The 22,665-nt window shown below is 39.4% G+C and overlaps 2 protein-coding genes across 2 annotated transcripts; both read right to left on the bottom strand.

Annotated features, from left to right (window-relative positions):
- Nucleotides 1-2,876: 2,876 nt before the first annotated feature.
- LOC144640830 (uncharacterized) lies at nt 2,877-6,233 on the bottom strand. The gene is made up of 4 exons (XM_078499900.1): nt 6,211-6,233; nt 5,313-5,460; nt 4,221-4,836; nt 2,877-2,899 (listed from the first exon to the last, which is right to left on the bottom strand). Exons 1-4 carry the CDS (start codon nt 6,231-6,233, stop codon nt 2,877-2,879), a joined length of 810 nt encoding a protein of 269 aa, XP_078356026.1.
- Nucleotides 6,234-13,663: 7,430 nt separating this feature from the next.
- LOC144640828 (uncharacterized) lies at nt 13,664-22,326 on the bottom strand. The gene is made up of 10 exons (XM_078499899.1): nt 22,304-22,326; nt 21,361-21,442; nt 19,730-19,803; nt 18,838-19,014; nt 17,317-17,490; nt 16,472-16,633; nt 15,905-16,015; nt 15,063-15,246; nt 14,227-14,284; nt 13,664-13,782 (listed from the first exon to the last, which is right to left on the bottom strand). Exons 1-10 carry the CDS (start codon nt 22,324-22,326, stop codon nt 13,664-13,666), a joined length of 1,164 nt encoding a protein of 387 aa, XP_078356025.1.
- Nucleotides 22,327-22,665: the final 339 nt, after the last annotated feature.

The raw sequence follows: 22,665 nt of genomic DNA, 5'->3' as shown, positions 1-22,665 counted from the left end.
ACCATTAATTAATAAGCAGTCTAGTTTTGAAACGCCTAAGAAACAAAAGTTCAATAAATGATTGATTTTCCTCTTTGTCCACATTCAGAGCCGAAACACTCGCACTTCATTCTATTAGGACATTTTGCAAAATAATGGCCATCTTTGACCTCTTATAGTTCACATCCAATAGGTTTTTGTTGCTGCAGTTATTGTTAATTTTAAACTTAACATGTCGTGGTTTTAACAGTTTTAAAACAATAAACGATTATATCATAGTAATTAATATCTAAAAATGTTAATTTGATATTGGAAGTTATCAGTTGTTTCAAAGCTTAGCCAGTCAGAGGAGCTTTTTTTTTTTTAAAAAAAATTGCCCGGCCCCTCAGACCGGGCTTTTTTGGACCTTCTTGGACCGCCCTCGGTCCAAGAAGAACCGAGGGCGAGATAGATAGATAGATAGTTTATTAATACAACTTCGCAACCTAAAAGGTTGAATTATGTCATATTTACAAATTTATAAAGCTATAAAAACTAACGATAAAATGTAAAAATATTTAAAGAACTATACAAGAGTGATTAAAATCCAAACTTAAGTACATTAGAGACAATAAAACTATTTCTAAATCTATTAGTCTTAAAAACAGGGTTAAACTGGCGTGACTTTCTGAGGTTATAACTACTAAGATTCCGTGGGGGCAGTAAATTCCTCAGTCTACTGTCATTGTTCTCTAAAATGTTGTTAAACAATTTGTCCGTCAGGGCTTGTCTTCGACCTGACAGAGTGACTAGACTTGCCTTGTCGAGCGCTTCTTCATACGTAAAAAACGGAAAAATGATGCGCATCGCCCTCTTTTGCACTGCTTCTAGCTCACGAGAAAGATACGCAGGTAGACTCTCATTGAAAACTGGACAGGCATATTCAGTGATAGGGCGAATGCAGGTACGATAGAACTGTACTAACTCGTTAGGACCTAGGCATGAACGCTTTAACTGAGAAAGACAATACAGGCGTTTTCTAGCTTTCTTAACAACTTCAGCGATGTGATGGTTCCATTTAAGGTCGCTCGAAACGGTTACGCCCAGAATCTTAGCATACTTAACGATATCAATTTGCCTGCCATTAATAACAATAGGATCAAGCTCGAGAGTCTTCTTGGTACTAAAACTAATCCTCAGTTCCTTGCACTTAGCCTCGTTTAGCTGGAACTTGTCAGAGCTAGCGCGCGAGGCAAAAGTGTCCACAGCGGTCTGGATGTTGCTTGCTTGTCCCTTGGGTATTGTTTCAGAGGTCGTGGTATCATCGACATACTTCCATAACTCAATACCAGGGACATCAAGGTCGTTGATCATTATAATAAAGAGCCAGGGGCCCAATTTGGTCCCTTGGGGGACACCTGCCGGGACATCACACCACTCTGAAAAACAATCCTGACCAAGTTTCACTCGTTGTTTGCGACAACATAGGAAGTCGAAGATCCAAGCGATGACGGCCTCATGAATGTCAAAGAGGCGAAGCTTTTGGATCAGGATTTTATGATCAATAAGATCGAATGCTTTCTTGAAGTCGAATAGCACTACCCTCACAGTAGCCCCGTTTCCATCGGTGGCACAGTTCCACGCATGCGTCATACTGATGAGTGCCTCTGTGGTACTTGAACCTGGAATAGTACCAAACTGCCGAGGGTCCACTTTCGCGAGGACAGCAGGTTTTATGTGCTGATCGACTACAAACTCTTCAGCCACTTTCGATAGTACAGGTGTTAGGGAAATTGGCCGCAAATGCCTGTTTACGTCATACACAGGCACCTGTTTGGGTATCGGTACAATATCGGCATGCTTCCAGGTCAGCGGCAGTCGGGCCTCGGCAAAAGAACAGTTGATGATGTCAGTAACAACTGGGGCCAACAAATCCGCGTTTTCCTTCAGCAGCCAGGATGGCATCATGTCCGGTCCTGAAGCCTTGGCTGGGTTTAGTGTGGAGAGTTTTTTGAATACGCAGTGTTCAGAGACCAAAGGTGGATTGGAGTGGAGGTGATCTGTGATAGCGTCCGGGGCCAGAGGCACGAAAATGCTCATGGGATCAAGGAAAGCTTTGTTGATCGTGTTAGCAAGGGTAGTAGGACGAGAATTAAGTCCTGTGTCAATGTGCCTTAGGACAGACATAGGATCTGATCGAGTAGCAGACTTTGTGCCCCCAAGGGTCTTCACTTCTTTCCACCAAGTGCGCGGGTCACAATTCCTCAAGTGCTCTACCTTGGAAGCATAGTATTTTGTGCGACACGACTTGCGCACACGATTTAAACTACATGGGGGACTACGAGTCCCCCCATGTAGCTTCTAGAATAACTTTCAGCAATCACAATGAAGCTACTAGGATGGATAGTATGTCAAAATATCTATCTTTTGGTATACATCACCTGGGATGACTACGTGACATCACGTGCAATTACATCACGATGTCAAAGCAGCCGCCATATTGGATCCGCCATCTTGGATTTCAAAATTTTTCCAAAACGCAAGAAAGCCACCCAAAATTACTGCAAAGTACTTGAAATCAATAGAACTGTGCTTACCAACCTTAAAAAGGTGAAAATATTTGCATTAAAGTTAATTTTCATTAATACGAAAATTACAAATTTGGGAAAACATGCCTGTCAAAATGCCGTTGCCATGGTGATGTCAAGTTCCTGACACAACAATCTATCCTACCAAATTATTTTCGGATAAATTTTAGATAAACTCGCACAGTTTGGCAGCGTTTGGTGGAATCCTGAAAAAGGTATAAGCGTTCAAAGTCAGCGCTGGCGTGAAAAGCCCCCTCCCCGGGTCTCAATAGGGCTAAGACCTGTGACCAGTATAATCAGCACAATCTATAGTATTTTTATCTCATAATTTTAAGGACTAGGAATACTTCGTCCTAAAATACAAAAAACGACAATATTTCAACCAATTTAGAGCTTGCGCGAAGCAATTTAGAACTTTAGCCTCGTTTTCATGCTGAGCCACACAGGGCACATTTCAACGCCCCATAGAAACCGTCTGCACGGGTTACAAAAGTGCCGACAACATTTATCGGGTCCCTTAGGCCCTCCACAACACTTTTACACTGGTTGGCAAAAATCTTCACGAAATTCCCACGGAACTTTTTTCAGCGACATTTGCTCCTGGACTATACCCTTTTATATACCATTTTGACAGAAAAAGTACCCCTTTCGTATACCTTTCATTGAAAAACGGTAGCCCTTTCACATACCTAAATGACATGACATATACCTTACACAGGAAGTCTAATTCTCATTTTCATAAATCCAAATGATACAGCCGTAAGATACGCCTGTTCGAAATATTTTTATTAAAGACCGCTTTAAATACCTTAATGACAGATTTCCCTTAGCCTGCGAGCAGGCTCTCCTTCGCCTCGACACCCGTCTTCTCGCCGCCCTAGCTCTTCGCTCGCGAGTCGCGCGTGCCCCGTTATATCGCGCAGTGCCCCAAGGTGAGCCTGCTCGCAGGCTAGATTTCCATACCCTTTCACATACCTAATCTTGTGAAATTCCTACCCTTTTATATACCTGAAGCGTGAAAAAGGTACCCCTTTCTGGCGGAGCCTCCCCGTATAGGCCATTATAGGGAGTGCCCCCCCTGGGCTTCTTTTACAGTACTTCTGAGGGTGTCGATTGGGTTGCTTTATACGTTGCAAAATTAAAATTGCGGGGTTGAAACCATTTTTTAGTAGATACACACAGTGAATGAGAATCAGTGGTATCCCACCACAAAGCTCTGCAAATTCCTTGGCATTCTCTTCGCAGACTGCAACAAGCTTTTTCAGTAAATTAGCAGATGAGTTTGTTTCCAAAGGTCCAAGACGAACCCTATGTATGTCTGCCGAAACTAGGCTTAAATCTTCCCGGGTAGTGATCATTAACTGAGCGTTTGGCGCTGAAGTTATTAGACTGTTAGCGAAGTCGTCAAAATCTTGCCCCTGTATATCCTCTGTGTTGTCCAATACAATAACAGTACGTTTTTGAAGCTCCGATAGTTTGTGCTTTGCTTGCGATACAATGTCGTTGCCTCTCGTCCGGTCAAGGGCAACCCCAACCTAAGCAGGGAAACCCCCTGCATGGCTTTCTTAGCCGGTCCGCAATTCACAGACCTCGGCTCATTCCAATAGGTTGAAAATGGAAAATTCCTTTTATATTCACCATAAAGAATGTGAATCTGGATAACTTCGGACTCACCTTGTGACCTGCTTTCGCTGTCCCCAACGACTTCTCCAAGCAACTTGTTCAAAAGTTCACCCGGTGGAGGTAATATTATGTCACCAAATTCGATTATGCAGAGGACCATAATAAAGGCTTTAACAGCAATAATGGCAAAGTTAAGATTTGATTTCCTTTTGTAATGCTGATCATGGCAAAACAAATCAATTTCCGTCTGGTTTGATGGAATTCGTGTTGTGTTAGTTGCCAATGAGCACTTGTACATCGAAGGGACACTTAGGGTCTGGGAGCTGCAGAATAGTACTATCATGACACCAATAAAAATAAGTCGAAAGCACACATGATCATGAATAATGTACACCCTCTTGAACTTGAGCGACTGTTTGCTCTGATTTTGTCGATCGCGTTTGATTTGCCGAACCGTAACAGCGCCATAAACCGCGAAGAATATCCAGCAGACAAATAAAACGGCATAGGTAATAACAACAAAGTAGTTCAGTGTGGAACTGTACTTGTCATAGCAAAGTTGTTTTGTGAAAGCATCTGGCTCGGAGACACAGCTGAATGCCGCTCTGTTGTAAGTGTTTTGTAGAAAACCAATTACTGCAGCCCCGGAAACTATAACTAAATCGAACTGAATGGCGCCAAGGGGTGAAGCCCCAGTTTGATAAGTAAATCACTCATTGCACACATCCTAGAATTCAAATTGATATAAAAAATACGTATGAGAAGATGAAAGTTGTTGAAAAAATGTTTGAAGATTGAGCTATTTTCAAACATTTGTGATAATATGAAAGATAATAAAATTAGGAGACCTTCGCCAAAGTCACAAGTCGTTCGATTCTGTGCAAGCTGCGACCCAGGTATCACCACATTTTGGTAAACCACCTCTGCCTGATTAAGTTGCTAATTCTCCTTTAAGTTTTGAGATATCATTTTTCACCGTAATGGAAGAACCAGCCTGTTCCAGCCGTTCGGTTAGCTGAATTATGGAGCAGTGCAAATTAGAGACAAGGCTCCTACATTTACAAAAACGTTTTTGCGCATAAGCAACAGGTCTGGCGAACAATCTCCGGGGAACAATCTTCTGTTCGTTATGAGCAACAGTACCTTAAGACTCAGCGGTGTAAATCGCTCAAGCTTGTTGCACTTGCCTGCTTGAAGGTAAAAAAAAGTTATTCCGCGTACCCTAACGTCCTCTTCAGCTTGAAATGTCGGCCAAGAATAAAACGAAATAAGGTGTAACTTGTTTCCTTTCCTTATACAACAACATACAGCGGCAATCGTTAATAAATGTAACAGCCACGAGAAACACACAAATCCCACATTAAGAAAATAATTGGCTCGAAGACGCTAGTTATAAGCGCAACTTTTTAAAAAGTTATCTAATTTACGTCCTCTAAACGATACTCGGCTTTTTCAGCTTATATTACTTACCTTTTATGTTAGGCAAGGTTTTATCGACGACCCATCATTGTAACGCTTTGCACTCATAGATTGACGGAGGCAACAGTTGAGGCTCAATGAATTTGGCTGAAAAAAGGAAAATATGCCTTTAGTCTCCGCATGGAAATATTAATCGCATGTTCCTGTTTATATCTAACATATATGTACTTCGTTTGGGAGGGGGGGGGGGGGCAGGGAGGAGGGCGAGCGACGGAACGCTTGTGAGCATTCATAACAAAATGTCTTTCCGCCCACTTCTAGACCTCCGACAGGGCCCAGGTAACATGAGCGCAAACATTTGAAGCTTGTGGTTTTCAGTTTTCAGTTTCAATCAGATTTCTGACAGATTTCCCGGGAAATATGATTTCTCAAGTTCTTCCACGTTGGGAAATGCATTTTACTTCTTCTGCGTTTAAGTGGAAGTCCCGTTTAAAGCGGTCCTCTCGTCTTCGCGCCAAAAGAAAGCTTCCGTTTATTTTTTGCCTTTGAAAAGGCTTTGGTACATACATACAAAAAAGCAATAAATTATTTTCTAGTTCTTTATTTTCGCTTTGCTACAGACCAAAATTGAATTTTGGCCGACATGGGGCCGCCAACGGTAGACGAAGGGCTAAATTTCGACCATTTTGTGAAGCGCGCTATGTCCACAAAAATGTACTTGACGGAATATCATTTGGCACAAATTCTAAGACACCTTTATTTAGTTCACTGACGAAACGAGGAAAATTTTACGAAAATTCTAAGCATGCCAGCGCTTCTGAAATATACCATACTCTGAGGTCTTTATTCACACGTTAAAATTTAGGTAAATACAAGAGAATAAAACTCAAAAGTTTCAATATAAATTGGAGTAAAAAAGCACATCAATGTAATCTTCTTACCTCAATGAATCGTTTTATACTTTCAAACCGGTGGGTATTATCTCCTTGGATTGCACGCAAGAACAAATTAAAATCCGCCATATTCAGTGTGTTTACATAATTGTCGCTTCGTGCCAAAGCTCATTTGCATAACCTTGCAATCGATGAGAAAACTCCCTCCACCGTCCAAACTCGATTAAATACCTTTAGAATAAAAGGAAGTTGCTTCTTTTGATATTCCTATACCATACAAATCCAGCGCTGAGAAAAATTGCGTTGAAGATGACAAGAATACTCGCGGCGTGCCAGACTCCACATTAAGTAAATATTGACGGTTAATTACACTGGTCGCACTTGTCCCATAATTTAAGTTCAATTCGCTCCCGTAGTATCTCTAGGGGAAGAAGAAGAGCCGAAATTCAGCCATTTAATAAATATGAAACGTGTTAAAACGACAAATTGAATTCTGACAACGGAAATCGATCATGCAAAGACAACTTATAACTTTACGTCCAAAAACATCACTTACAGGTTGCTTACTGAGGAAGCGTAGTCGCCAGATACAATCCACAAGTTTGAATAGAACTGTTTTATGTTATGAAGTGATGAAAAGGCATAAGCTTCAATTCATTCTTGATACGTTTGCTTTCGTAATCGGTCATTCGAAGCCACAGTGGAAGGCTTGTGCTTCGGGATCCATCAACTTCATTTTCCCCTTGCGACACGATGTCACACAACTGAATTGTGACGTGACTGGCTGATAAGAGGTGGGGAGGGGGTTGGGTTGTCGGTCGGTATTTACAGCAGGAGAAAACTTGAGGGGTTGAAGAGCTTTTTTCACAGCAAGAGTAAACTCAGCAGTTGAAAGCATTTAAATGAATTTATGCTTTCCATTGGTCAACATTTTCTTTATTTTTCTTTGAATATGTACTAAAAAAGTTCACTGCAACTTCAGCCAAACAAAATTATTAAACAGAACTTGAATGAAGTAAAAGTACTTATGCCTAAATGGATATAGCGAAAAATAACTGATGAAAAACTCAGTGTTGGTTTGCGTTTGTACATCTATCCTGCTAGAAATGTTGTATTGCGAAGTAACCCGTCGCAAAACGAATGTCTGTTTGCCTCGGTCAAGTCCAAATATATCCATGCGACCCTCATATACTTGGAAAAGCCACAAATAAAGGGCGATAAAGGAAGGAGTGTCATTGGTATGACTGACATTCTCTTCTTGTGCATGAAAAGGAGTAAGAAACGCGTACGGGGAATAGAGACAAGTTTAGGGAATGGAAATGATTTAATGGAAAGGGAAGTTCATAAACGGGATACGTAATGAGAACTAAAACCAGGTCAACGGGCCGATAAGAAAATGAAAACGGGAACTGAAAAAGGTTTGAGAGAATCATTATATTTCCCCTCTGTAATGGCCCTAGATCACATACCGTAAAATTCCGGTTATAAGCCCTGGGCTTATACAACTTTGTAAGGGTTTATAAGTGGAGGGGCTTATATCCGGGAGGGCTTATATATAATTATAAGCGGAATAAAAAAAACGTTCCGAAACGGGCCACGGGAGTGTTGATCGAAATACGTTTTTAAGTTAAAAAACGCATAATAAAGCAACATTTAGCCCTGTTCAGTTACTGTCATCCGGCAGAGGGGGGCTTATATCCGGGGGGCTTATAATCGGATGTATTTTTTTGTTTCCTGGTAGATGGGCCTATAACCGGGGGGGGGGGGGGCTTATAAGCGGAGGGGCTTATAATCGGAATTTTACGGTATGTACATGTCGTCAGTCCTGATTACAATTCGCATTTTTAATTCCCTTTCGGTTTCTAAATTTCCCGCTGTCAAACAACTACGCTAATTAGACTTAGAAAGCACGAACTGTTCTTGCAAGCTTGCGGCTTGTTATCGGTAAAAAAAAAAAATGCCTGTATGCTTTATGAACATCAAGGATGGAGGTGGGTGTGGGGATTAAACAAAGACCCAGGTGCAAGGATTTTTTTCGAGACTTGCAGCCAAACGAAGGAAAGGTACAGCTAATCAAGTAGAGGGCGAAGTCGATGACGAAGATGACAGTCTCATCGAAGACGAAATTGTTTACCTTGATGACAAAGCCAGAGTTAAGCAGTAGAAGATATTGTCAGCGAAATGGGACTGGTCTTATGACGGTCATGATATTTGCGAGCATGCCAGACATGACACATTATCGAAATTCAATGTCACGACGCTAAAAGCCATCACTCACTGCGCTCACTTTGAACTTCCACACAAATCCAGAGATCTTAAGTCCTCCTTAGTGGACAAAGTAAAGGACATAGAATTTTTCATAATGCCCCTTGCTCATTTGAAAAAAACTAGCAAACAAAGAGAGTAAAGACCTATAAAAAGGGACTGAACGAAGTTGTAAAGCAAGAAATTTCAAGAATGTGCACAAGATTATATTTTTTTTACAGATGCCCGTGACAGTAAGATAAAACACAACTAAGGGTAGAATTTTTTCATTTCAATATTGAAAAAAGTTTAGCACACTTCGCCTTTTCATCGGAACCTTTTCTTGGATTTTTTTTCTGTTCTGTCTTTTTGCGATTTGCTCCTAAATGCCCGACCACAGAAGTAAATTAGCAAAGGCACGTTACACTTGAGTGATACAAGGTGGAATAAGAAATATGGAAAAAAGAAATATTTAGCGATAAAAACACGAGTCACTTATTTAAAAAAATAAAAGATCATTTACTACTTCTGAGTTTTCTCTTGCTGTGAAAAAAGCTCTTTAACCCCTCAAGTTTTCTCCTGCTGTAAAATACCGACAACCCAACCCCCTCCCCATCACCCCCAAAGTTTGACCCTTGTTTGACCTCTGATCAGCCAGTCACGTCACAATTCACTTAGTTATGTGACATCGTGTCGCAAGGGGAAAATGAAGTTGATGGATCCCGAAGCACAAGCCTTCCACTGTGGCTTCGAATGACCGATTACGAAAGCAAACGTATCAAGAATGAATTGAAGCTTATGCCTTTTCATCACTTCATAACATAAAACAGTTCTATTCAAACTTGTGGATTGTATCTGGCGACTACGCTTCCTCAGTAAGCAACCTGTAAGTGATGTTTTTGGACGTAAAGTTATAAGTTGTCTTTGCATAATCGATTTCCGTTGTCAGAATTCAATTTGTCGTTTTAACACGTTTTATATTTATTAAATGGCTGAATTTCGGCTCTTCTTCTTCCCCTAGAGATACTACGGGAGCGAATTGAACTTAAATTATGGGACAAGTGCGACCAGTGTAATTAACCGTCAATATTTACTTTGTGGAGTCTCGCACGCCGCGAGTATGCTTGTCATCTTCAACGCAATTTTTCTCAGCGCTGGATTTGTATGGTATAGGAATATCAAAAGAAGCAACTTCCTTTTATTCTAAAGGTATTTAATCGAGTTTGGACGGTGGAGGGAGTTTTCTCATCGATTGCAAGGTTATGCAAATGAGCTTTGGCACGAAGCGACAATTATGTGAACACACTGAATATGGCGGATTTTAATTTGTTCTTGCGTGCAATCCAAGGAGATAATACCCACCGGTTTGAAAGTATAAAACGATTCATTGAGGTAAGAAGATTACATTGATGTGCTTTTTTACTCCAATTTATATTGAAACTTTTGAGTTTTATTCTCTTGTATTTACCTAAATTTTAACGTGTGAATAAAGACCTCAGAGTATGGTATATTTCAGAAGCGCTGGCATGCTTAGAATTTTCGTAAAATTTTCCTCATTTCGTCAGTGAACTAAATAAAGGTGTCTTAGAATTTGTGCCAAATGATATTCCGTCAAGTACATTTTTGTGGACATAGCGCGCTTCACAAAATGGTCGAAATTTAGCCCTTCGACTACCGTTGGCGGCCCCATGTCGGCCAAAATTCAATTTTGGTCTGTAGCAAAGCCAAAATAAAGAACTAGAAAATAATTTATTGCTTTTTTGTATGTATGTACCAAAGCCTTTTCACAGGCAAAAAATAAACGGAAACTTTCTTTTGGCGCGAAGGCGAGAGGACCGCTTTAAACGGGACTTCCACTTAAATGTCTGTCCACTAGGTGTCTTCTACAAGCGGATTCGCCGAATTGTCAGTCCGCCCTTCAAAGTGTTGCAGGTTTTGTCAAAAAAAAAATGTGAAGTGTCAGGGGAACAAAGTACCGAGAGTTTCTTTATTTAATTCAGCTTCAAACAAAGATTTAGTTGGGTTTTCTGGAGCCGAGAGTCTGGTGTTGGCCGACCTCGCAAGTTCTTTTGGACATAAATTGTATCCCGACCCACGTTTTCCTGAAATCTGCTATTTAACCTGCGCAAGAACACTTGCAAGAACTCATGCCAGCGTTCAAAAATTATTCTCGGGGATTGTCTGTCCAGAACTTCGAATTTCATCGCTTTCATACTGTGGTTTCGAGTCCACGTCTTGATCACGTGCAAGTCCAAGGTTTATAGTGTTGCCGGCCGCCCTCAGGGTGCCTGTGCCTGTTCGCCCTACAGAAGTATTATACAATTGTGGTGCGCGTCTCATAATGTTCTCGTCCAAAAGATAAACGTCAGGCCAGTGAAGCAAGGGTAAAAAATAGTTCGAGCAGAGAACTTGACGTACAAACTTTCAGATAATAAAAAGCTGGTGTCTAGAGTCTTCACATTAGGTTTTGCTTTAAATGAGGCTGTGACGCTATTTTGCCGGTGTCTTTTTATTCTGATTTGCAAAATTACTGCCAAATCTTAGGAAGCCTCAAAATAATTTCTTTTAAGGCAGAGCAACGCCAATAACGTAACAGGGACTTTTAGGTGATTGTAACCTCATAAGTGAGCGGGAGATGCCCTGTTACCTTCTGGGTCTTTTTATATCAACTACATCAGGACTTCGTTCAGGATTATATGATGTTGTTTATTTTGACTAACAAATGCGAACAGACCGAATTGGAATGGACTTAGTAATGTAGTCTGTCCCGATTCATTTACATAAATGAAGGAGTTAAATCTTCAACGATCAGGGGTGTAAAACTTTGGAACAGTCTTCTACAAGAGCTAAAGAAAAAAACAAAGTTCTAGTTACTTAAATCTGCCATGTTTGAGAAACTTTTTTACATCTCATAAAGAAACTGGCTGGTTTAAAATGTTAAATGTAATGCTTTATCTTAATTTTTTTTCAGTTATCTTTCTTAATTACACTTATACTATTATAATAAGTTTATTGTATTGTTTAGTGTTTTAATTCTCATATAGTAGCATAATACCATTTTGTAAAGTAAGCATATCCCTTAACCATTATTGCAAGTATATATATATTTTTTTTATTTTTGCATTTTAGGAGTTCTACTGGATAATCAGTTCACTCTGTCATTATTATTCGGTTACAGGCAAAACCCTAAACCTTTACTGTTAATTGCTATATAAACGGTGCAGCCAACAGTTGTTAGGTAACTCTTGTGCGATTCCAGTAAGAAAAATGTTGTGTTAGAGGGTTTTTGCAAAGTGCCAATTCTGAATTCTCTTAGAATTAACTGTATTTCTCTCTTTAGTATAGCCTTAAGTGTATAAACAACTATTATTGTACACCTAGTTATGTGGAATCCGTATTTGTAAGAGACTGTGACATCCACAACAGAGAAATACGATACTCAAACTTTAGTATGTCCTGTCCTGCGTATAAACGCAAAACTGAAGGAGTCAGAACCTTGAACGAAAAAATACAAACTGGAACAGTATAGATATAAAGATCCGTAAAGTAGTTTTTTCTGTGCCGAGTATAAACCGTAACATACAGCTAATTCGAGAAAGGTTGTCGGAAAAAAAAATGCAAAAGTCCACGCGACAAGTCTTAAAGGTAATATGGGCAGACGTAGAGAGCTACTGCACGTGCTGAATACTAATAAGATGGCGACACGACAAACGCGAATTTACACGTTTTCTTTCACTTCAAACATGAGGAAACAAGGTACTTTTAGCCACGCTGAATTTAAGAAGAATTTGCCAAACTCAAAGACATGCGACAGTAAAAGTAAAGTTACAGAAAAGGCCTCCTGAGAGGAAAAAAACTCTTCACGTGCAACAATACAAACTTGTACATTTCCTCCAGGCCAATATGCACAATACAATTCAAGACAACACCCAGACCACAATTCGATTTTGTTGCGTACACTTTTGTGCTCTTTTCCGACAATCTTCCTCTTGTTAGCTGTATATAAACATTTCTTAGAAAAAAAAAATGTCTTACACCATGATGATAGAAATGTTGTTAATTACAATATCTAGTTTGCTTAAAATTTTAAAGTAATATCTTAAAGCACCTGTAGAATTATTTTACACTACATTATTCTCAATATATGTTTTTCGTTTTCTTTTTTTTTTTAATTCTTCTGTTTGATAGAGGGCCACAGTGATTAGTATCAAGCGTTATAGGTGTAAATAAAAATGACTCTAGCTGTAGCTGTACAATAATTTTACATTTTATTATTTTGTACATATTTTGTAATCTTTATGTTTTATATTCTTCTGTTTGATAGAGGGCCACAAAGGCATCAGTAACTTATGTTAACGTAACCGTCAGCCGTTACCCTCTGAAAATAAATCCTTTACCCCACCTAACCTTTGTTCGTTAGTTCGTTTCTTTGAAATTACATCTGACTATTCTGTTATCAGGCAATTTTATCACAACGATCATCTCAGCCTATCTTTTCCTGTATTTAAACAAATTGGTGTACCATCTGGGCGCCAGTTCATTCTGCCTCAGTAAAAGTCTTTTAGTATAGCTTTGATATACTCTCGTTTTGCAACGTGCAAAGTTGATTCCTGTTTTAAGATATAACGAAAAAGATTTTATGTCATAAAAAATTTCGTTAAAATGGAAAATGTCACCTTGTAGCTACCATGATTTTGGGCAACCATATTAAGACAGAGGTACACTAAGAGTTCAGCCTGGTCCCCGGGCCGGCGTCTCTGCATTTACCTAGTCAGCGGAGCGAAGGGCAAGAACAGAGAAGAGGCTTAATAATTGGGCTGGTGAGACATGCAAGTCTCACAACTTCATGCGCACCACAATCAAATAGAGAAGGGGCTCCTGGGTACGGGGAGGGGAAACCTTCACGCGATTTTTGTTTATGGTTGTAGTTAGAATACCTTACCGTTTTTCTTGGCTTAAGCTTGCGCCCATGGTATGGAATCGTTCTTGAATGTGCCATATCTCATCCGGCATGGTTGGTGGCAGGTCTGCACTCTTTCTGTACTCTTTCATCATTTCTAAAGAGTAAAAATGCATTTATGAATGTCAAACTTAAGGCTAATTTTTAGGCTACGGTGATTTTTGAAAACCTATGGCATTGCAACGGAATTTATAAATCGAGCCGATTTTCACCCTAGTGATTTAAAATCGTAGGTGTAAATTGTTTTGTTTGAATGAGTAAACTAATCTGGCGGACAAATCAAAGCTTGCTTCAAGACGGTTTTTCTCTTGCCGATTTCACTCCTTGACTACACTATGATCGTTTTATTTCCAAGTTATACTTCGGTTGAACCTCTACAAAAACAACTTCCACCAAGAGGACATAATTGAAGTTTTCAACAAGAAACTTTGTATGGATCGGCACAGTCGGAATGAAAATGCCTGGCCGTTGTGTGGCCGTTAGAGAAGTAGATACCCTCGAATATTCCTTTTAATGGTAAACTAAACGAGTTTTCTTTTACCTTCGACTTCTTTTTGGGTCTTTAATTCTCCAGGAACATAATACTTTTTGCGTAGATTCTGAAATAAAATCATTCGTTGTGGTGAATCCAAACTCTTTAGTTGACGAGATCACAACATTTTACTGCTTCTACCAATACTGGAGGCTAACACTTGTAAGTTTGAAAACAAAGACAGATATCCGTGTGCATTTTATGTTCTTGTTTCTAAACCCTTATAATGATAATCAACACTTCATTTCTCCCTATATTTAAACATCAATATATTGCGGAAGACACATAGTGACCAGACTATATTAAAAATACAAACACAATCTTCACTAGGGTAATTCCAAAACTGAGAAAGGTAGATGTTCTAGAGGCAAATGAAACTGCACGTTTTTGTTGCCCTAAATTCCATTATTTTTCCTTTCATTTCCTTTAATTTCCTTTTTTCTCTCTGAGCAAAAGGGATAGTTCGTGCGAACGCATTCTAGCGAGCTGGATTAAAATTTATGCTCAAAATGTGGATACAATGGTTATCTTGGAGTGGAGTAAATCTCACAGACGTCTGCCGTTAAAATTTGTTGTTTTATTTTTGTTTTTATTTTTGACATTGGTAAGAGTTTTCCCAAGTTAGTATCAGTTCCTTACTGACTGGAGTCTCAATAAACGAACAGAACTCACAGGAATTTCTCTGTTTACTCCGAACGCACTTATGGTCTCCGCTAGACACTTGGAGAGGTCGATCCCTGGAGTTTAAAAAACACTAAGGTTTCGCTGGAGTCTCGACATACACTCACATAGTAAATGATATGGTCTTCATAACCTTATTTTACGACATAACCCTTCTTACCCACCCAAAATTTAAACCTGCTCTGCCACTCAACGATCGCCACAGCCTGCATTCTTAGCGCAGTGAAAGAATTCACTGACTCTTCTTGGACCAGCTCGTAAGTCAACGAGAGTTGAGCGATCAGGATGTTCAGCAGAATGATGGTCACACTCATCATGAATAAGACGATGAGCACTGCTCCTAGCCATCTAGATAAGAAACAAGAATAGGTAAACAATCGCGGTTCTATCATTACAGACACGTGTACAAATGACAGGAAAACGTGGTCAGGAAACTTGATGCAACTGAACAGTATATCATGATTGTGTAAAAGTAACACATGTGAGATGATAGTTAAAGAGATGATGATGACGATGGTGGTGGTGGTGGTGGTGGAGGGAGGGGGTGGAAGGATGGTGGTGTTGGTGATGATGATGATGATGATGATGATGATGATGATGATGATGATGATGACGATGGTGGTGGTGGTGGTGGTGGAGGGAGGGGAATGAAGGATTGTGGTGTTGGTGGTTTTGGTGGTGTTGGTGATGATGATGATGACGATGATGATGACGATGGTGGTGGTGGTGGTGGTGGAGGGAGGGGAATGAAGGATTGTGGTGTTGGTGGTTTTGGTGGTATTGGTGATGATGATGATGCTGATGACGATGATGATCATAATGTTGATGATGATGACGATGATGATGATGATGATGATGGCGATGACTATGACGATGACCGCAGCTATGTGATTCGTTTTGGTTTTTGGTCATGCCACGTGTGCCCGAACTGTTGTGTTGTTTTGAACGTTAAAATGAAAAAGCTGATGATACTCATTAATTTTGTTTTAATTATGGTTGAACTTACCCAACTTCTGACAAGTTGCGAACAATGGACGAGCCTTCGAGCCAAGTCATTATACCAGCCAACATTACACATCCCATATAAGTCGTGCACGAAATTTCATTTCTGAGCGTGCTGAAGTATAACAACAACAAAAAACTTAGGTAGTATTTTCCAGTAGCCATACAAGATTAAAATAAAGCTATATGCCTTCGTGCGTCGTTGAATTTTGCGGCTTCTTAAAATAAACCAGTTATTGAGTTGTTCTTAATCGAGTGTCGTTAAACCAAAGAGAGAGAGAGAGAGCAACTAAAATTGCATATTACTACAGCCATACACAGCAAAAGGTGCCAGCGGGAAACCATAGCAAAAACACATCACGGGCGCTCCGCGTTGGAATAGGTTCAAAACCATATCGAAACTGGTTTTGGATTTGTGTTTTTTGGTTTAGAAAAGTTAGTGCAAGCTTTTTTAAACCAATCACAAGGCACAGTAAAAGTAAGACTATAGCAATTACGGATTGCTTTCGACACTAAATCGTAAACGGCTCTACCTCCAGCGCGTAGCACAGCCGGCATATGTCTTACTAACCTGTTGTCGAGTACTGTCTCTGTGGAGGTGCCTTTATGCGCTCTGACGGCTATGTAGAACGAAGTTGAAAAGGTCACCAAAAGGACAGTAAACACGACCAGAAATCTTGGAATGTCCTTGTAAACGACCTTACCGAGGCATTTTATGTACAAACCGATGTTTCTGTAAATGAGTCAAATCGAATAGGTTATCAAAAACCCGTTAGTTAGGCCCTTCATTAGGTACAGCATAGTTAATAGAGGGAAATGGTTAGGAAGCCCGGAAAACATCAAAGGAGCAAACAAAGAGGCCAAGAGGAAGGTCCACGACCCTGCACATCTTTTGTTTTGCGCTCATACACTATGCATGAATTACGTAATCGCAATGTTTTTATTGGTTAGTTGCATGAACACACGTATTGTATTTTGTCAGGTTTTGTGCAGGGTCAACCCCCAAAATAGCGAACAAAAACATACAACAAAGAACTTTGCCAGGCTTCCTAACCATTTCCCTCTATTAACTATGAGTACAGGTAGAACAGTTCTGAGTATATCAATGACTCTATATAAATCTTCGAAGTCATAGATGGTAGAAGGCACCTGCTTGGAAAATGTTACGAACGATTTGTGGTCAGTGAAAATTGTACCAGTGCAACTAAATAATAGCACGTAACACATAATTTTTACTTTAAGGCTTAAGTAGTGCAGTGCAATAGGAGGTACATGGTCTGATAAACTGTTTTAATCGAGGAAGCATTTCCTCACTAGCATTTCCTCACTAACCTTATAAGGCTGTTTCGTTTTCATTAAAAAGCAGGCCCTAAAAGAAGAATAGAGTGCAAAGCTTGAAAAATACCTCCTACTTACCGATCTACACCTGAGTATTTAAAGACGCCGATAAAATTAATCAAAATTGCCAAAGAAGCAAAAGTCCACTCTGCGTTACTTCCAGAAAAACTGAATAAGTACGTCGCTAGAATTAGGAAATATCCTGACAGATCCAAGTATTTAAAAACATCTTTGATGTAGGCGAGTGGTTCTCTAAAGTGAAAAGAATATAGTAAAAAAATAATAAAATAATATAGAGTATCACTTTGTGATCACGACATTAAAGAATTTTCGTTGGAACATGATACTAGTATCCTGAGATTTGGTAGAAGCTCGTCTGCACCCAGAAGGTGATATCAATCGCTTTTTATAACATACCGTAAAATTCCGGTTATAAGCCCCACCGGTTATAGGCCCATCAACCTGGAAACAAAAAAATACATCCGGTTATAAGCCCCCCCCCCCGGATATAAGCCCCCCTCTACCCGATGACAGTACTGAACAGGGCTAAATGTTGCTTTCTTGTGCGTTTTTAACTTTAAAACGAATTTCGATCAACACTCTCTAGGCTTGTTTCGAAACGTTTTTTTTCCTTCCGCTTATAAGCCCTCCAAAATATAAGCCCCTCCGCTTATGAGCCCACCCAAAAACCCTTGCGAAGTTGTATAAGCCCAGGGCTTATAACCGGAATTCTTCGGTATTTGATTACGCACGCGCATATTTGATAACTATTTGATAACGATCGCGCATATTTGATAACTTTGAAAACCATTTAAAAGGCCATACCATTTACCTTAAAGACCCATCACGGACCACTATGCATTGCGCACATCAACTCCAATCGCCATATTTTGTCTGAGTCGAAAAGTTCTGGAGGGATTTGAATCGGTTCCCATGGGTTGTTTTCTGAATTGTTTGCACTGTTTTCTGGCCTGAAGTCTAGTTTGTGATTTTTATATTGTGTAATCTCCGTTCGGGAAGGTATGCGGTCAAACTAGCCAAGTACTGTTTTGCATTAGAGCAGTTTTCAATTGAGTGTCGTAAAACCAAAACCAAAACCAAAACCAAAACCAAAGTAATTACTCTGACCAATCACAAACGACACAAACAATCCAGTGAACCAATCAAAACTCGAAGCAAATACATGTAGCTGGCACGAAGCGCGGGAAAACGTGCGCGAGCGAGTCGCGATTGGTTTTGGTTTTACTCCTTATTGGCCGAGAAAGTGGCGCGAAATTTTTAAACCAATCACTAAGCATAGTGAACGCAAAACCAAAGCAAACGCAAAGTACTTTCGACACTCAAGTGAAAACCGCTCTATGGCGGACCGACCTACTCGTAAAGGAAGGCCGCGTTTATCTGGAACAGCTCGTTATATTAGGGTTCGCTCGTCTGTGTTTAAGCCTTGGAACGCGAGGAAAAAGAGTCTTTGTTTAACAGAAACAATAAACTCTGTCTTGTAAGTAGAATTACTCGTCCGTAAAAGTCCAGGCGTGCGTACCAATACCAATCTTGATAATATTTTTAGCATTAAGATTTTAATTCAGTTAGAAAAATTACCTTTTTAGTTCGGAAAGTTCGTCAGTTAGAAACCATAATGTCATGGCGATAACCCACACTTTAAGAAATGTAAAGAAACTTGATGTTCGTTGGTACTCTAAGCCTTGTGACGTCGCAGCCAGAATAAAATCGGTGCAGAAAACAGCTAGAAAAATTAAGTAATTCAACCCTCGGAACCTGTAAATAAAATAATAGGTAAAATTATTAAAACCCTGGGACGAACAAGGGTTGTGGGGGATTGGATGACACCTCCTCAATGTATTATGATTTCTAGCTATTTCTGATTTGCCATAGCAATATGATTTCGACATGCAGGTTTAGCTTAGTCTCGACTAATTTGTCATAATTACTCGTCCAAATCGCGGTTTGTTTCAAATTTTATCGAAATGATAATAATAATAATAATAATAATAATAATAATAATAATAATTATTATAATAATAATAATAATAATAATAATAATAATAGGAAATCTTTAACTAAAAGGCCACGTTTCACACTTTCTTAGAAGATAGTTAAATCCAAAATGGCGGATTAAATATCACCATATGACGTCATGACCAAAGAAAATGGCCTCTCTCTGTGTAGTTATATCATTCATATCTACTTTATGTAAAATAAGTTTTATTGGCGTTATTAAAACGAAGTTCAGATGGTGATTTTCAATGAAATCTCCCTACCACTTCCCTAGGTTAATAAATTTCTTAAGTCCTTGGTCATGTAGATTTTCAGTAAATATTAATTGACTGGCAATCTCCTTTCTAGCTTTAAAATTACTCATCTTTTGATCTGATGGTTCAAGACTAAAAAGCTGGGACCATTTGCGGACTTGAAATTTAAGTTGTCCTGATGTAGGAGAGTTGGCGAGACAAATATAATATCCTGACCGTACCTGAACCAGAACGCAGCATATTTTCCCCATTTTCTTTCTGTTAACAACTTGATCACAACATGATTTAAAATTTCCTGTAAGAAAAGAAAATTAGATTAAAATGTTTTGAAACAGGTACAAACTCGAACGAATTGCAGTGAAACCTCGATATAATGAAGGGCCAAGGGACTGGCAAAATTTGTTCGCTATAACGAGGTTTCGTTATCTCGAGGTACTTTCTCATACATTTTACTATTACTGGGGCGAAGGATATCGTTCGTTATATCGAGGACTTCGCTATATAGAGGTTCGTTAAATTGAGGTTCCACTGTCTACTGCAAAAGACATGTCATTTTTACTGCCTTCTGCTCTGTGTTTTTACACCTGTTAGTTTTTCCTCCCCTTTAAGCAAGCCTCTACAGAAATCGACCTCTTAATTCCTCTATAAAATAAAAACACGAATGACCAAATTCTGCCATGAGGGAGAATGTGAACTACAGCGATAATTTCTTCCATTTTTCTTGTACGAAGTGAACAACACCGCCTTGCATTTTCAGGTTTGGGATGGCTCTGGCAGTGATAGAAGCCTATGCACGAGAAACAAGTCAAGTAAGTTGTTTCTCGTGCACAACCTTCGCCGGCTAAGAGGGACAAGCGGCTCTGGGGACGAGACTGGCGCTTAGCATTTGCCACACAGTCACCATCGTGGCTGATTATACTTTGTATTAACAATTGACAAAGGACCATTATTTTGTAATTGACCTTGTTCAGAGTCCGTTGGCAATGCTTTGCCAAATTGTAGTAACAAGACTTGGGAGTGTACTCGTATTGAACAGCATCCGGGAATCTGCCGTTGACGTCACTCTCCAGGATATCATAGGTCACCTGAAAGTGAGTGGGTGTGTCCTGAAGCTGTTCCCAGGAGAGGCACGGAACAATGTCAGACGGCAGGCATGGTGGGTGTGGCCAACGAGGAGAAATAAGGCAGTCCAAAATAGCCAAGATGGTTTTCTGTGGTAATATGAATAAAGAAAAAAATGTTAAGTACACAGTAAAAAGTTATTGTAATTTGAAGAGATTTTTTAACGTTTCAATTATACAATGACCTCAAATATTAATTTTCATTTGAAAACATGGATTGTTTTATCAAAAACTATCAGTTAAACAAAAGGCTTATTGAACTATTTCTTAACCTTGAGAAAAGCTTTTAAAAGTTCAACCTTTCAAAAGAAATAATCGCAGATATCTTTTGTGCCTTAGTGTTAGGGCGGTTTTCACTTGAGTGTCGAAAGTAATTTGCGTTTGCTTTGGTTTTGCGTTCACTACGCTTAGTGATTGGTTTAAAAATTTCGCGCCACTTTCTCGGCCAATCAGGAGTAAAACCAAAACCAATCGTGACTTTCTCGCGCACGTTTTCCCGCGCTTCGTACCAGCTACATGTATTTGCTTTGAGTTTTGATTGGTTCACTGGATTATCTGTGTCCTTTATGATTGGCCAGAGTAATAACATTGGTTTTGGTTTTACGACACTCAATTGAAAACTGCTCTATTACCTATTCGTTGATCATTCGTTGATCAACTGCTCTGTCACCTATTCGCTGATCATCCGCTAACAAATTTCTATCAGCAACTTTCCCTGTTCAATTCCTTACCTGCATTTTAAGCTCTTCCGTCAGTTTCACCAGGCTAATTGGAGCTCTTCTTTGCTGTTTGGCCCTGAACAAGTCTCCAACTCTAGAGAAATACAAAGAATTATTGTCTTTTTTCAGATGCTTGCAAACGACAAATCACAGCGCACGACTACTATATGTTTGCATTTCATCCATATTTCATAGCAAGTACTATAATTTCAAACGACTGCAACATAGAGATAACCTGTGGGCACCCGAAGGTAAAAGAAGAGGGCGACTAAAGACTGCCTAGGCGTACAGCAGAGAAATGAATTGATAGAATAGGCTGGAACCCTTGGACCAAGGTACGAAGAACAGCAGCAGACAGCGTGGAATAGGGGCGCTTTGTAAAAGTGTTATGTGACGAGACAAATTATCCTTCGCTCAGTTGATGCAGTGAGACAATAGCGAGACACCTCATGACATATTTATACCACGTTACACTCAGCTCATGTAGAATAATACTGACTGATGAACAGCACTGCGGTTAGCTTAACTTTAGCACTCCGGTTAGCCTACTGTAGCTTGGGTTGCTTGCGGTTAGCTTTTATAACAGGGTTAGGATTTCTATCTACAAAATCAGGATTCTGGCAGCTGGTCATCGGTGGTCTAGTGGATATCATTTTCGCTCTTGATCTCGACTATTTTTAACTTAAAAACAGATAAGTTAAGTGTGATTTATATCTCATGTATGAAATAAAACGAGAAGTCTCAGGACGTCAACTGAGCGCTAAATAGTCATTCCCGTTATGTGACATCTTGTCACAAAAGGGATAGGTGCAGGTACTTTATACTACATATTCATTGTTCACAATAAAATAACAGACATGGCTTTTAGATTTAAAAGCTAATTAAAATGGACAAAGAATTAAGTTCAATCAATGTATATTTGGCTAAACATTTAAGGATAAAATAACTAACAAACGCACAACGTTTCGACACCGTCATGGTATCATTGACAAGTGAGTAATAAAAAGTGTTAAGTTATTGTATTCCGGTAGAGTGTCAAATAGTTTCATGTAAATATATATTAAAAAACGAGTAATAACGTAGTGTTTAAAATTTATAGCTGAGTGACATTCACTTGAAAATGATGCCATGGCGGGAAACTTTGTGCGTTTGTTTTTTACTTTATCCTTAAAGAATTAAGTATTGTTAAAAGTTTTCCGTCTACCGTCGTCAATTTTCATAATAGAAAATAATGTGCCTTCCCAAATAACCCATTGTACTTAAGAAATATCCATTCCTACTCTATTGAAGGTCATCGGAAATTCTGAAGTGGTGGGG

The sequence above is a fragment of the Oculina patagonica genome, unplaced genomic scaffold (assembly GCF_052425735.1).
Source record: "Oculina patagonica isolate OP01 unplaced genomic scaffold, crgOcupat unplaced5, whole genome shotgun sequence".
NCBI lineage: Eukaryota > Metazoa > Cnidaria > Anthozoa > Scleractinia > Oculinidae > Oculina > Oculina patagonica.
Note: the sequence above shows the minus strand (reverse complement) of the source record. Positions and strands in the feature narration are given on the sequence as shown.

Excerpts from the sequence above, each read along its gene's own strand:
- LOC144640830 (XM_078499900.1), bottom strand. The coding sequence starts at position 6,233 with ATGTCGGCCAAAATTCAATTTTG. Across the intron at positions 5,461-6,210 it reads TCGGCCAAAATTCAATTTTG|GAAAGGAAACAAGTTACACC; the intron begins GTCTGTAGCAAA and ends TTGTTGTATAAG. Across the intron at positions 4,837-5,312 it reads TTACACCGCTGAGTCTTAAG|TTCGATTTAGTTATAGTTTC; the intron begins GTACTGTTGCTC and ends GGCGCCATTCAG.
- LOC144640828 (XM_078499899.1), bottom strand. The coding sequence starts at position 22,326 with ATGACGGTGTCGAAACGTTGTGC. Across the intron at positions 17,491-18,837 it reads GAACTTTCCGAACTAAAAAG|AGAACCACTCGCCTACATCA; the intron begins GTAATTTTTCTA and ends TTTTCACTTTAG. Across the intron at positions 15,247-15,904 it reads CGCAACTTGTCAGAAGTTGG|ATGGCTAGGAGCAGTGCTCA; the intron begins GTAAGTTCAACC and ends TTTCTTATCTAG.